Here is a 15,449-nt window from a genome sequence, read left to right on the forward strand (position 1 = left end):
ATAACCACGTAAGCTGTGCACGGTTACACCAACAGGAATATGCCAGCAAGCCCTGCACTGACATGGTCCATAGTCCTGCATGCATACGTACATGCATACATACACATACACCCCACTGTCCACAAGTACAGCATTTGCCTACAGAGACAGACACTGTACTCAGGGTGAGTAGAGATCCTCCTTGTGAATGGCAACACTGGATGCCCAGCAGGGCGGTTCCTCCATGAGGCAGGGTGGGGCAGTTGCCTCAGGTGCAAGGAAGGGCACAGGGTCCTATAACTGAAGCAGGGGAGGAAAAATACCCCTGGGCCCTTAAGGGAAGAGGCCTACTGACTGGGTGACAGCTTGTTCGTCACTCTCCCCCACCCAACTCATTGGCACAACTGATGAGGTGGACTAATCTCAGCTTCCAAAAAAGAAAGAAAGAAAGAAAGATGAGCCATCCCCAGGAGGCATAGATGTAGGTACTGGTATATGTTGGAAAATATATTTCTGAGCCGGGGGGGGGGGGGAGGGGGAGACACACAGACACAGACAGTGTCTGTGTGCATGGGGAGTGTGATAGTATTTGCAGAGGAGTGAGAGAATGGCCAACCCAAGAATTTTGTTTTTCCACCATGCTCTTCTGTAGCAAAGACATTAGGCCAGAAGTAGGGGAGGCACTCACCTCACTTTTGGCTCAGGGCCCAGTCCAACCTTGCTACCCCCTGAAGTGCCAGCCCCCTACCATCATGAACACCACCCCATTGACTGCCCTGCCACCCGCTGCTGCCACCACCCCTTCTCACTCCAATGGTGTATGCATTTCGCTCTCCATTACCTCGGGGGTAAGTTTCTTCTTCTTTTCTCTCTTCCCCCTCCCTCCTACTTCCACTTCTTTTGCTCTCTTAAGCAAGCTCATCTGCACAAACACTACTAAAAAGGAACGTAGCAATAACAAACTTTCACTCCTTATTTTTATCCAATACTCTGGGAACAGGTTGGCCATCAAATGTGAATTTTTAGGACCCTTAAGTATGAGCAGGAGCTGTGTGTACAAGCCCCTCTCTCTTTCTCCATCTTGCATACACCATACCTGCCGTCGTGGGTAGACGCTAGGTAGAAACCGGAAAGCTTTGGTTTAATTGCTATAATTTCATTTCAAGTGTACTGTGTTCTAATAATAGCAAGACATGTCTCGAATTCGTCATCTTGGAACAGTTTTCTCCTGCTCTTCACATAGACGCAGATGGCTCCCTTGTGTGCTGCTCAGAGAGAGGGAAGAGCAGAACCAAAATTACCTCTTGTGAGAATAAAAAGTATTCTCTTTTTACATATTTCTAGGCCACTTTCTTGCCAACAGGCCTTTAAAGTAGTTTACAATTACAATCAAATGAACATTACATAATTAAGCATAGCATTGCCACAGTAGCATCACCACCACAGAGAAGGAAGCCAAACAACCACTCAGGGAAGGCCAAAGTTGGCCAAAAGACCTTGCTCATGCATTCCAAGCAGCAGGGACACCAACTGTATGCAGCTATGGTGTCTCCAGGGGTGCCCTCTGAAGTCCCACCCCAATGGGCTCCAAATCCATCCTCTGCTGTCCATGAGCACCAGGGTACAGAATTTGTCTCTGCACACAAACACTGGGCTTTGCCATCTGTTGGTTTATTCCATTTCTTTCAGCACTCCCACCTCACTTAATGAGGGGCTCCGAGACAGGTTCTGAAGAAAACCCAGGCCTCCTCCTTTTGGGTTTTGGGGCCTAATGGAGAGCACCACCCCCGTGCTATTTTTGCAGCACCACCTATCGATGCCCAGTGCTTACTTTCCCCTCTTTTTTCCCATGACCACTTTAGAGTCTGGAGCCTTTGCAAAAACCTATTAAATAAGGCAGAAGTTGAAAAAGAAACTGGATAAACTAATGTGTGGGCAGGCTGGTGGCGTAGTGAGCTTAAGGGTGGCCGAGGGACAAAATGCAGCTAGCCAGCCCCCTCCCCCATTTTTCCATCGTGCACATGCCCCAAGCCACATTCACCGCATCTGATGTCAGATGCAAGGGGGCGGTGCAATTAGCTGCTGTACTCACGTTGAGAAACCCACCGCCTCCTCGCCAGCATGGTCAGCTCTTTGAGTGCCACTTTGGCCACTCTGCAGCCAGCCGAGCAGGCCACTCCTCAGGCACCGCTCACCCACGGCCACTCTGCAGAAGCCCGCCCAGCACCTGCCTGCTGCTGCAGCTCTGCATGGTTGCCGCTGCTGTACAGGCAGAAAGAACTGCCACTAGTTCTTCCTGTCCAGCCTAGCCCATCTCACTGACAAACCCTGTTGGGTTTATCAGCTTTAGCACTGCCCTTTGCATCTGATGTCAGATGCAGGGACAGGACCAATGCCCGGGAGAGGGTCCCTCCCTCTTCTAGAAAGCTGGAGAGGAGAGGAGAGGAGAGGAGAGGAGAGGAGTGCTTTGTGCTCCCAGCTGGTGAGCACCTTAATCCCCAGCTGGGTGTGGGTAGCAATAGCACCTCAAGCCAGGGAGAGCCTTGTGGGGCCCACTGACCCTCTGGACCTGGGGACAATTGTCCCCCCTTGCTCAACCACTGAGCTACAGCCCAATTCCTTAAGGGAACTATCTTAAAGCAGACCGTGTTCATATATAGTCACCCATAAGATACAAACCAGGGCAGAGCCTCCTTAGCAGCAGAGACCATTCATGCTTGCTTCCACAAGACTGGCTCTCCTCCCCAGTCACAGTCTATATACCACCTGATGTGTACATTCTAACCAAAAGCATGCCACAAGTGGAAAGCAGGTAATAAAATGCATGCAGAGCACAAAGCTCTAGGGATGTGCACGGAACCGCAGAGCTGCGGTCCGGCATTGATGTGGGGGGCTCTTTAAGGGCTGGGGAGGGTGTACTTACCGCCCCCGTCGTGTTTCCTCCGCCGGCACGTTCCTTTTGTAAAGCTTTTGGAGCAGCAGGATACCTCCCTGCCGCCCCTTCCCCCAGTCGTCGGCAAAAGGCTTCAAAAAGCCTTTTGCGCATGTGCATGTCGTGCACGCACATCACGTCTCTATGTCACATGTACGTGCGCATCGCAGAGACGTGACATGCACACGCGACGTGCGCACACGCAAAAGGCTTTTTGAAGCCTTTTGCCAATGACTGGGGGAAGGGGTGACAGGGAGGTATCCTGCCGCCCCAAAAGCTTTACAAAAGGAACGCGCCAGCAGGGGAAACATGGCGGAGGGGGGGTAAGTACACCCTCCCCCACCCTTAAGGAGCCCCCCCCACATCAGTGCCGGACCGCCCTCATGTCCGGACCGGTTCAGAGGCCTTCAGAATGGCCTCTGGACTGGTCCAGGCTCATCCCTACAAAGCTCATGAGCCCAGTACTATACCCACCAACATTTTGCAGATGAAACTGGGGATACAATCAATTCTCATACCAAGGCTTACTGCCCAAATGCCCCACCCACTATGACACACTGCTGAAGCCTAGATTTCACCTGCTACACATGGTGCATTACAGAGGGCCTTAGTATCGCACCCTTATATACATGCAGGTGCACAAGAGAGCAGATGCACCACCCACCCAGAGAGTTAATTTCTAGAGACTCTGGGGAGGGAGCTGAATCCTGAAGAACCACTAAAAAAAAACCCCACCCCACCCCCCAAACCAAAAACCACTCACATTAAAAAAAAACCCCTGAACAAGGCCTTCCCAAGAGGCAAAGTTAGTCACAGTGATTTACCAGGGACAGATTCCAGGAACCTGGGACAGTTTTAGCCTGTGGAGTTAAAAGACCGATTATCACGGTCACCTACTGAAGTTCGGAAGATGTGTGCAGCACTTCCGTTTTCTAGTTGTCTGTGAGTAAAGAGCCAGATCGGAAGGGGAGGAAGCCATTGTCTGCTAAGCAGCAGCTGGGCCAGAGGGTTCTGCCCCACCCCAGCAACTGTACACAGGTCATTGCTGCCCCAACCATGCTTTTTACTCACACACAGAAAATGGGAAGGCACACAGCTCCCGAACTTGGGCAGGAGGCTTTCCCTACCCAATCAATGATAGTGAGAACAGCCCTAATGCCTTGTGGTGCTTATTCAAGGTGTGACATGCTTTGTGATCCGACTCCTATACAAGAGAAGTAATGGGGAATGTGTACATTTGGCAATAGCCTTGCTCTCTAGAGCGTAGGGAATTGGCCACCTTTGCATTATTCTCTGGAAAGCTGCTAAGGAGCTTGTAAACAGTTCTAATTGTAATGTCCCCGCTTAGATCACACAAAGCTTATCAAGCCCACCTGCCCCAGATCAGAATTGGGTAGATCAAAGCACAAACATGACTCATGTCGTTTGTGCAAGCTAAATGTATGAAGTGCTTCACAAAATGGCCAGTAAGATTTCAGACCTCCTCCACAGTGTTAGGGTCCATCCACAACAAGTGAAAAGCAGCCAAAGGCACTGTTCAGACATAAGACTAAACCATGGCTTCTCACTACACAGGAGTGGAGCAACCAGTGTTCACCGGCTACTTGCCACTGCAAACCTGCTTCCCACCTGCCCAGGCCCACACGCCCCACCATGTTTTACTGCTGCCAGCAACCAGCAACTGCCCACATGGTCTCAGCAGGCCCTGAAAGACACTGCTGCTGCCGACCAGCTGCCCCTTGGTCTCTGCGAGCCCTCCTGATGGTGCCACCAGCTGCCTCATTATACTGCATCATGGCCAGTGACAGCAGTGTCCAGGAGGGTCTAGAGAGGCAAAGGAGCAGCTGATCTACAGCAACATTTTTCAAGGCCTGCCAAGACCAGGCAAATGGTCGGTTTGTTGGGCAGTGGAAGCAAACACATGGTGGGGCCATGGAGGCCAGGTGGATGGCTGGCGGGCGGCCTGTGGTAGTAGCAGCAGCACCAACAGGCGAGTTAAGGCCTGCAGGAGCAGGGCTGTGGCAGCAAGGGCTCGAGAGCTTGGACACGGGCCACCACCAGCCTTGCTATGCCATTGGCACTACATGAACAAGCTCAAGGAAGTAAATGCTATACTGAAATACAGTTTGGTTTAAGCCAGTGGTTCCCAGCCAGGTTCCTCCAGATGTGGATGAACTCCCATTACCCCTAGCCACAATAAAATTATATCTGGGAATGATGGGAGTTGTAGTTCAGCAACATCTGGAGGAACCCTGGTTGGGAACCATTGGTCTAAGCCCTCGTGTGTGGAGAGTGCAGGAGCCCATGGCTCCCGTAAGCTTATGTAGCCCTCTACATCAGGGCTTCTTAACCTTGGGCCCCCAGATGTTGATAGACTACAACTCCCATCATCCCCAGCCTCAATGGCCATGGCTGGGGATGATGAGAGTTGTAGTCCATCAATATCTGGGGTCCCAAGGTTAAGAAACTCTGCTCTACATCATGGTTTAGCATTCTGTCTGAAGCAGGCCAAGGCCTAGAATAGGTGTGGGTCAGGCCCTGCTGTGTCCACAGTCTGGAATTTAAATGAACTCGAGTATTCGGACATCTGCATAAAAACCAGGCACTTTTTTGCCTAGTTTTCACTGTGGTCCAGCAAAGAGGAGTTCCAAGTTCTCTTGGTATCATGCAAAAGCTGCAGACAAAGAAAGCAAGCACGACTAAGAAGTCTTTGGAATAGTTCCACATTCTTTATTGGCTCTTTTTTTTTTTTTGGCCAGCAGTTCTTTTCAGTTTCTCACAGCATTACAAGGCAATTATTCCGAATCTAATTGTATCCACAGATCTGCCTCAGTGTGCTCCATTTCATCATTCATGCTCCGTATTCATTGTACCACATAATCAATGCAAAAGGTCGAGTTCCAGAAAAGAAAAGAGGTGGCAATGAAGACCACCGCCCCCATTACTAGGTCAGACAGCTACATCTTGCAAGCAGAAGTACTGGTTGGGACCCCCTGAAGCACGAGGGTCCTAAGACTTAAGGGGAAAAAAGATAGCCTGGAAACCAAACAGGAAGACGAAAGGCAAACCGAGGGAGATTAAAAATAAATCTACATGTCATTTGGTACAAGCAGCCTCTCAATGTGCAAGCCAGCTCTTCACCATAGACCCCTCTACAGCCCTACACAGGTCAGACCTCTGGCTCCTTTGGCTTTAAAGCCACCAAACAGTGGTACATGGACCCTATATCAAGGGTGGACCCCCACAGAAGGTCACAAAGCTTAGTGTCGCAAGACAAATTTTCCCCGCCCAATGGTATTGTAGAAGCCCCTGGTACCATCTGGCCCTCGAGGGAGGCGGATCACTCCTGGCCGGATGCCAAACGGTTCAGACATCCTTTTGGTAGCAGGCATTGAGCTCAAGGGCTCTGGTTTCACGTGGAAGGATTGAGTCCAGGCCGGTCCTCGTGGCATGGGCGACCACAGGATCTCAGAACCCACCCCACTGTCCCAGCAAGAGTCAGATGGCATTTTCAATTCAGAAGTGTTGTTGCCCAGCTTGGGGGTGGTGAGAGGCAAGGGGCAGAAGGGCCGAGCCAGTGACTTGTGCAGTGGGAGAGGGCCAGCATATGGGATACTGAAGAAGTTTGGTTTGAAGGCCAGGCTGGCAGAGTTATAGAGGCTGGTGGTGGGCCACACGGGAGCAGAAAGGAAATTCCGAGGCAGGATGGGAGTGGAAACTGGGGTGCTGTCTGACTCCGTGGATGAGCTGTAGAAGAAGGAGTCTTCGAGAGCATGCTGGAGGCCTTCTGGCAACAGGCTGGCCCACTTCCTCGAAGGCTTCTCCATCTCCTCGCCATCTTCCTGATTGGCTGTGCTCTTCTTTTTGGAACCTCTTCCAGAGAGGCTGACCACTTTGACAGCCTGCCCCAGAGAAGAGACCTGGCTGTGGCCCAGCTCCTCAAAAGCCTTCCGGGCATTCTCCAAACTCTCATACTCGACTAAGGCACAGCACTTGGTTAAGAGCTCAGGGTACCGTGATGAATACTTCTTCACATCTGAAGGGAGCTTCTTGCCAGGCCGAAGGATGCGAATGGAGACGATGTCACCAAAGGGGCTGAATAGCTTGGTGATCTTGTCAAGGAAGGTTGCCTGGAATAAGAGTGAGGCAGGAACTGTTTGTTCCTGGGGGAGGACATTCCAGGCCAGGAGCATTTTGCTTGGAGGAATGTTCACAAGATATTCTGGGATGGGTTTCTTCCTCCTCACTTTTGTCCCTTCCTCATTGACTTCCAGCAGCTCTGAGAACTGCAGAGCATAGAGGGTCACCCGCCAGTCTCTGGTTAAATATTTCACCTAGTTATGAAGTGGGGAAACAAGACAGAGTATGTGTGTTAGAGAGAGTTTTACTTCCTCCTTTATTTTAAAGAGAGGGGCATCTAACCTTCTGGGAGGAAAGCTCCCTGTAGTTCTTATGACAGGCTCTCTTCTATTGATAGGGCCAGAGCCACCTTGCCACTCCAAGCGACTTGCCCTAAGCAATCCAAGAGCCCCAGCATTCTCTGCATGTACCCTTGGGCAAACCTTTTGAACCATGCAGTGCTTTGATCAGCATCCCTAGGAGCACTGCCTCCCTAGGAGCACCATCAGCTGCTTGTACAGAAGGGCCAGCCTAATTACTGCAAACCAACATACTCACTCATGTTAGTGTGCGCGCTATAGGATAGTATTTAGAACTGGAAGGAACTTTAGAGGTCTTCTACTCCAACCCATATACAACTGTACTAGGACTATTAGATGTTGACAGTAATAAGTGCTATTGTATTTAGACTGCCATTTTATCTTCTGTGAACTTGTCTGAACACAGCACATTATTACAGAAGTTGCAAAATAGAGAGACGTATCACTATGACCTTGCAGTGAGATTTTAACTTCAGTCAAGGAAGCAGATTAAAATTCTCCCTTCTTCTCTCAGTCAAAGACAACTTTGTCCTCTCATAATCTCAGAAATGCTTCGGTAGGGGATCAGACTCAGAGAGCCTTTCAACCCCCAGTCTTGCATGCAACCCTAACTAGTAGGCCTTCTGTTCCCTATATCCAGCAACCTCCTACATTAGAAGTTCTCAAACTCTTTTCTCAGAGACCTCTTGAAAATTACTTGGGATCTAAGCACACCACTTTTCCTTCTACAAATCAAAGTGCATTACTCATATAAGATAAATGTTTAAAAAGTGAAGTGTCCGGCGAACCACAGATATTCTCAACTGATCTGCAGGTCACCTGGATCATGGAGTTTACCTAGATGATCCACAGTTCACAGTTTGAGAACCTGCCCTACACCTTCCACTCCCTTTTCCCAGCTCCTACAGCATCAGCATTCCCTTCCTTATTAACACACACAGGAAAAGCTCTTAGACACTTAAACCTGCCCCAAAGACAAGCCCTCTGACCTAGGACCACTTTGTACATTACATATATGCAGACATTGCATTGCAGCCCAGAGAATGATCTGAAGGCAGAGGTGGCAGCATATGCCAAGTAGCTCTGACCTTTGGATCCATCCATATGCCATCAGGTCATCTTCAGAGGTGGTGCAGGTTACAAGCATGGCCACCACTATTATTATTATTATTTATTATTATTAGATTTCTATACCGCCCTTCCAAAAATGTCTCAGGGCGGTTTACATAGAGAAATAACAAATAAATAAGATGGATCCCTCTCCCCAAAGGGCTCACAATCTAAAAGAAACACAAGGCAGACACCAGCAACAGTCACTGGAAGTACTGTGCTGGGGGTGGACAGGTCCAGTTACTCTCCCCCGCTAAATAAAGAGAATCACCACGGTAAAAGGTGCCTCTTTGCCAAGTTAGCAGGGTGTTTTGCCAAGTTAGCAGGGTGTTAGCACTACAAATGGCTACCCACCTTTTTGAAAGATGTCAAGAGCTTGATGCTCACAAACCCCATCTTGTTCTTCTGCACATGCTTCAGGAGGAAAGCATCCTTGGACAAGTTCTCATCTGAGAGGTAGAATTCTACTTGCAACACTATCCTCTTAACCAGCTGTGAGTCTGGCATGGAGCAGTTGCTGCTCTCAAGCAGACCAGGGCTGAGAAGGTCATTCAAGTCATAGGGGCTCCTAGCACGTGGACAACAAAGAGAGAATTCCCTTACAGCCAGCAGTCAAAAGCATGAGGTATTAAAAATTGTTTTGCAAGCATAACCTTTGCAAGCACTGGCCACTGGAAGGTGGAAACAGGATTATTCCTTGCCAAGCAATTAAATAGAACACTGCCTTCACTTTTCCCTTTATCTCTCTGTATGCAGGGCGAGAAATGACTTGATTAGCAAGCCAGAGGTTGCCAGTTTGAATCCCCACTGGTATGTTTCTCAGACTATAGGAAACACCTATATCGGGCAGCAGCAATATAGGAAGATGCTGAAAGGCATCATCTCATACTGCATGGGAGATGGCAATGGTAAACCCCTCCTGAATTCTACCAAAGACAACCACAGGGCGCTGTGGGTGCCAGGAGTCAAAATAGACTTGACGGCACACCTTACCTTTAAGCAGGACTAGAAAGACTTGGGTGGGATTTTTTTCTCCCCATAACTGGACATTCAAAAAATGGGTCTGACTCATCTTCAAAGGGACCAGGCCGTCATATGTCTGGCCACATGAGCTATAATTCCCAGCCATAAGCTTAGAAGCAAATATTACTGTGCATTTTTGCAAGTTACCCTAGGCATGCAGTTCATGGAGAATTTGAATCAACTCCTTATTTTAAGCAGAGAAACCCAGTGTGATGGGAACAGAGCTCACAAAGGAAATCTGGAGGCAATAGCTTAAGGTCAAAAAACAAATCAAGGTGGGTTTTTTTTAAGTTACAAACTTAAATAGAAAGCCTGCATCCTGTACTAGCTAGCCCATGGTGGAAGAAGAAAAACAGAGAGTAAGGAAGGATGGAGTGGCCTAAGAGTATCTATCTACCAATCCGGTTAGAGCAGAGAATAAGAAATAAGGGAGAAGAAGGGGAAGTCCTATACGCTCTACCTCCACTTCTAATGTTCCTAGTGGTCAGTAGGAACTAGGGGTCAATACCTATGAGACATATCTAACAGTTCAACGCATGCTATGTACAAGTATGCAAGATAATTACATACACACACACTAATCTGCAATTCTTTTCTAGTAAACTCATGAGGAGGGGAGAGAATAAAAATTGCAAGGGAGTGGGGCTAAATGTCAGGCTTTGTGCCACATATGCACCATGTACATACTCCATCCAACACATGTGTATGAGCAGAGTCCTAGGGCTGCAAGACCACCTTCATCACACACACACTTTAAAGTGGGGTAGGCAACACCTGCTCACCAGCGGTTGGTTGAACTACAACTCCCATAAATTGTGGCTGGGAATGATGGGAGTTGTAGTCCAACAGCTGGATGGCCAATGTTGCCTTTCCCTTCTTTAGGATATGCATTAATAGGGTTTATTTTGCCCTGCTGTATTAATACGACCTCACAGATTATCTCAGCCATTTGTCTACAAATACATGCGCTCCCTGGAGCAGAACCTATTTTGGAGCTAAAGCCCAGCCCCTGTAGAGGTTAAAACTAGACACAACCCACCACAATCCTTTAATCTTTCTATATTATGGAACTGCCTGCAGATAATGCCTTTTTGTGCTTTGACAGGGCTAACATTTGTGAGCCATCTTGGTTCTAGGCAGAGTGAGGTTAAAGGATGACTTGGAGGTTCCTAAGCCATCTTCGGGGTCTCTCTCCCCACACGTTCAACTGTAAAACTACAAAGAACCCAAGAGGGCTTCCACACATGTAAGAACCTTGTTTGCCAAATTGCAGTTGAACGCATGAACCAACTGTTAAGCAGCACCCCAAGCCATGACAAAAGTTCAGCCCAAGGTACTCTCTCTCCAATGGCTCATTCAGACATGCAAAGCAACATTGATGTGCAAGTCAGAATGAGCAGTGTGCATGTATGAACCACCCTTACTAAGCCAACCATGTACCACTCCCACCAGAGCAGGACCTAGCCACTCTCCCAGGCAATATCATTGCTCTGTCTTACAGTAGTTGCCTATCCCAAGAACTCAAGCTCTTTTAACATAAAAGCAAACAGAGTCCATTTGGGAACCATTAGATTTTTGAGCACTTGGTGAAGAATTGAATTTTGAGAACCCTAGAACCCATTGTCCTATTGGGAATGGGATAGAGTTTATTCTTTTTCAAGGGTGCATCTGGTCATATGCAGAGCATCTCACCACTGCATTGCCACAGCCAGGCCTTTCACTACTGGGCTACAGGGCGAGGTTTCCAGGCAGGTTCAACAGCCTGTACCTTTTCTCTCTTAAAGAGGACCACTGATACATAGCTAACAATTCTAACTAGAGATGCTACTTACCCATCCAAGCTCTCCACCAACTCCTCTTGGTTCAGTAAGGGGACAGACCGACTTGTGCGAGGAAGGAAACCAAAAGCAGAGAAAGGACCCCCCTGGACTGAGACAGGGGTGCTGCATTTCAGCTGGGTGTCAAAACCCAAAGCCATTCCAGGATTGCACAAAGACATGGTGCATTGTCTGTGGAAGCCGAGAAGAGAAAGATCTCAAAATACATAATTCCACTGAAGACTCCCCAAAACATAGACGGTTGAGTTCCTGAAGAAACAGCCTGCATGAGATCACATGACTTCTGTAAGGGCCAGTGTAAACTATGACTTAAATTTGTTTCAATTCAGTGGCCCACAGCTCCCAAACAATTAACTATAGCACTAGCAAGACGTGACAACAGTTCCCAGGAAGCTTTGTAGGGAATGCCATGACAGTTAACCCAACTCATCTTTGTAGTACAGAAATCTACCCTTTCAGTCTCTGCATAGTTGCTCATCCAGTCAGTTTCAGCTTCTTAGTCCATTAACAATCAATGCTTCCCTACTGTACCTCCTCTTTTGACTGCCTTTGCCCCACTCTGTTTGCAGAAGCTCCTCTACTTTGAGCCCCTTTTGTGTTTCTGCTTAGCTTCGGAGATAGAGAGGTACTGAAAGCCACCATGTCTGCCTAGCACTCATACCCTTTGAAAACCAAAACTGTAGTCCGACTAGATCTCAGTTTCAGGAGGCCTCTGCCCTCCATGGACCTCCTCCAACATGGCTGGTCCCTAAGAGAGTCACTTCACCCCCTTCCCCACCCTAACACTACAGGTGCAGAGGTGGTCACAGTGATCAGCAACACGCCCTCAACAGTTGCTCAACAATGCTGACCCCCCAAAGGTATCCTCCACTCTCTCACTCATCGATGTGCAGAAGCTGGCTGCTAGCTAAAAGAGAAGCACTCTACATATGCCTAAAGGCACCCACATTACTCTTAAATACCTCTGTTTACCTTCCCATCCCAGCTAATCAAAGCAGAAGTATACTAATCTCCTTAGAGTCTATCTTCAGTCTATCCCTCTCCCCACACCAGATCATAGCCAGGCCCTCAAGACATAAACTCTTTACCCACAAAGCATTCTTGATTATATCACTTTTCAACACACACACACACACCCAACCCACTTCTAGCTGTGCAGGAATAGTAGCTTAGCTCTGAACTCCACCATCTTACCCAGGCGTCAAAATGCCCCACCAGCTATTCACTCCAAGAGATTTTGACTTCTACTGCCACTCAAAATAAAGTTGAAGGAATAACAGTGGGGAGAGCAGGAGGCTCTGAACCACTAGGCCAGTTGTTCTTAAGGAAGAAAGGTGTTCCAGGAGAAGAGAAACATCAGCTGGTGTCATTTGAGAATTAAAGTGGCAAGAGAGGAAGAGGAGCTTTGCAAGTGGAGAGCTTCAGGTGAAGTCTTTCTCCATTATTAGGTTCAGTAGTCAACAGGTGCGGGGGTGGAGGATGTTATCAACTGGACTAAACTCTTCCTTCCTTTAGCAGCCGCTGGAGCCTACACATATTGGCCTAGTGAATTCAGTGGGCTTACTGCCAAAGTGTTAGAAACAGTTTTATGGAGAGTTAGAGGTAATTTGAAAGAGAGATCAGTTCTCACCAGTACACCCATCTCACTTTTGTCTCTGGTAAACAATTTTGGGTTTTTGTTGACCAGAGGCAGCAGTGGGGCAATCATATTTTTATATATGCTGCTGCTTTTGGTGGCATTCACACACCACTCTGAACTCCCTTAAAACTCTACTATGTGTTTCCAGCCTCAGAAAAAAAATCTGGAAGAACTGGGCTGGATCTTCAGGAGTGCCATTTCAAATTTCATAGTGGCAGCAGTGGAGAAATTCTCCACAAACAGGAAGGACCCATTCTTGAAAATATCCATGGGCAGCCAAAACTTTATTAGATATAATTTATTAACTTAGTTTGTAATATTTCTATCTCGTCTCTCCAACACAAGTACTAGAAGCAGGCTCGAGGTGGCTCACAACAATCATTTGTTTATTTAAAATAGTTCTATACCGCCCAAAACTGCACCTTTGGGCGGTTTACAATTAAAATAAAATTGGAAACCACCCCAAGATGCAAGTTTTGGATGGTATAGAAATATTTTAAATAAACAGATTATTGTTGTGAGCCACCCCAAGCCTGCTTCTAGTACTTGTGTTGGAGAGACGAGATAGAAATATTTCATATTGAATTAATAAATTATATCTAATAAAGTTTAATAGAGGTTTTGCTGCCCATGGATATTTTCAAGAATGGTTCCTTCCTGTTTGTGGAGAATTTCTCCCCTGCTGCCACTATGAAATTTGAAATGGTACTCCAGAAAATCCAGCCCAGTTCTTCCAAATTTTTAATATTTTTTTTAGAAAACACTGGAATCATCGCAATAAAAGAAACATGCAATAAACAAATGGACAGCCAGACAGGAAAGCAATATAAAACAGGGCTAAAACTGGAATCTGAACTAAAATCAAATTTTAAACCCAAAGATCAGAGGTACGGTCATCATAGAGGGAGGCCAGCAAAGCTCTTCTAGGGCATTCCAAAGTCAAGGGGGCACGACCAAAAAGGCCTTATATCAGAGAGCCAGCGTGGTGTAGTGGTTAGAGTGCTGGACTAGGACCAGGGAAACCCGAGTTCAAATCCCCATTCAGCCATGAGACTTGCTGGGTGATTCTGGGCCAGTCACTTCTCTCTCAGCCTAACCTACTTCACAGGGTTGTTGTGAAAGAGAAACTTAAGTATGTAGTACACCGCTCTGGGCTCCTTGAAGGACGAGTGGGATATAAATGTAAAAACAATAAAAAATAACAATAATAATATCCCTAGTCTCCGCCAAATGAATCTGAGTCTATGACAGGACTAAAAGCAGAGCCTGTGACATAGAACAGAGGGCCTATGTCCATTCATATGGGCAAATGTGATCTGACAGATCCCCTGTCCCCAAGTTGGAGTAGCTCTTCCTGACTTAAGGAGGAAGTTGAACCAAATATGAACTCCAAAGCTGGTTCAGAGCGCTATGGTGATTGCCCCCCATGGTGATTCCATGGTGATTCCCCTTTGCCCCCCATGGTGATTCCCTGACAAGTCACCCCCTGTAGCTGCTATTACCCATGGAGGGAGAAATTTATGGGCACCATTTTTATGCCCATAGGTTTTTCCCTGCAAAAGAACCCTGCCTAAAACCCTCAAGAGCTACTGCTGCCTGTCAGACTAAGGCAATATTGAGCTAGATTAATGAACGTATTAGGCAGCTTCCTTCCTATGTCCCTCTTTACTGGTTTTGTTGCAATCGACTGAGAGGGCTAGCCCTCAGGAACGGGGTAATTTGATTTTTTAAAAACGAAACAATTACATACCTATCATAAGACCTTGCTGCCTTGGCATCCAAAGTCTGGTCGTCATAAGGCAGCTACCATGCTGCAGCTAAACAAGCCTGGAACCGGCTGCTGTGGAGACTGCCTGGAAATCTTGTGTACGTTGCCTCGGGTTTTAGCAGGAAAGAAAAACTAATAAGTAAAGAAGCTATGCAAGTATAAGGACTCTGGGTTGTGATTCCTTAAATATTGCAGTATTTAAATTACACTTTTGGAAGGCTAACAAATGGCTTTAATGGAGAACCCATTTTAAGGAACTGCTTCTGGTACTTAAATCTGTACCTGCTTGAAATTTTTAAGGCACTTCAGGGATGTTGTTCAGAATCGTTTTGTTTTGCTGTTGGTGAGAAAAGTAATTGATGTGGTTGTAAATACTGGAATCTCAACCATTTTTTAAAAAATTGTCTGCTGTTATTGCCATATTTTTAGAAACCACAAACCTTTATGTATATATATTTGGTGTACATAATGTGGTGATTCTCTTTATTTAGCACGGGGAGAGTAACTGGCCCTATCCACCCCCAGCACAGAACCTCCAGTGACTGTTGCTGGTGTCTATCTTGTGTTTCTTTTTAGATTGTGAGCCCTTTGGGGACAGAGATCCATCTCATTTATTATTTCTCTGTGTAATTTATTTATTATTTCCCTGAGCCATGTTTGGAAGGGAAGGATAGAAATCGAATGAACGAATGAATTAATTTGCAGCCTGAGAATATGCATG

At 47.1% G+C, this 15,449-nt stretch overlaps 1 protein-coding gene across 1 annotated transcript; it reads right to left on the reverse strand.

The window, feature by feature from the left end:
• Window positions 1–5,618: 5,618 nt before the first annotated feature.
• On the reverse strand, window positions 5,619–12,721 carry LOC128328996 (la-related protein 6-like). Its single transcript, XM_053259343.1, has 4 exons — window positions 12,516–12,721; window positions 11,316–11,492; window positions 8,815–9,028; window positions 5,619–7,245 (listed from the first exon to the last, which is right to left on the reverse strand). Exons 2-4 carry the CDS (start codon window positions 11,480–11,482, stop codon window positions 6,172–6,174), a joined length of 1,455 nt encoding a protein of 484 aa, XP_053115318.1. The 5' UTR covers window positions 11,483–11,492; window positions 12,516–12,721; the 3' UTR covers window positions 5,619–6,171.
• Window positions 12,722–15,449: the final 2,728 nt, after the last annotated feature.

This window comes from Hemicordylus capensis, chromosome 6 (genome assembly GCF_027244095.1).
Source record: "Hemicordylus capensis ecotype Gifberg chromosome 6, rHemCap1.1.pri, whole genome shotgun sequence".
In the NCBI taxonomy this organism is placed as follows: Eukaryota; Metazoa; Chordata; class Lepidosauria; order Squamata; family Cordylidae; genus Hemicordylus; species Hemicordylus capensis.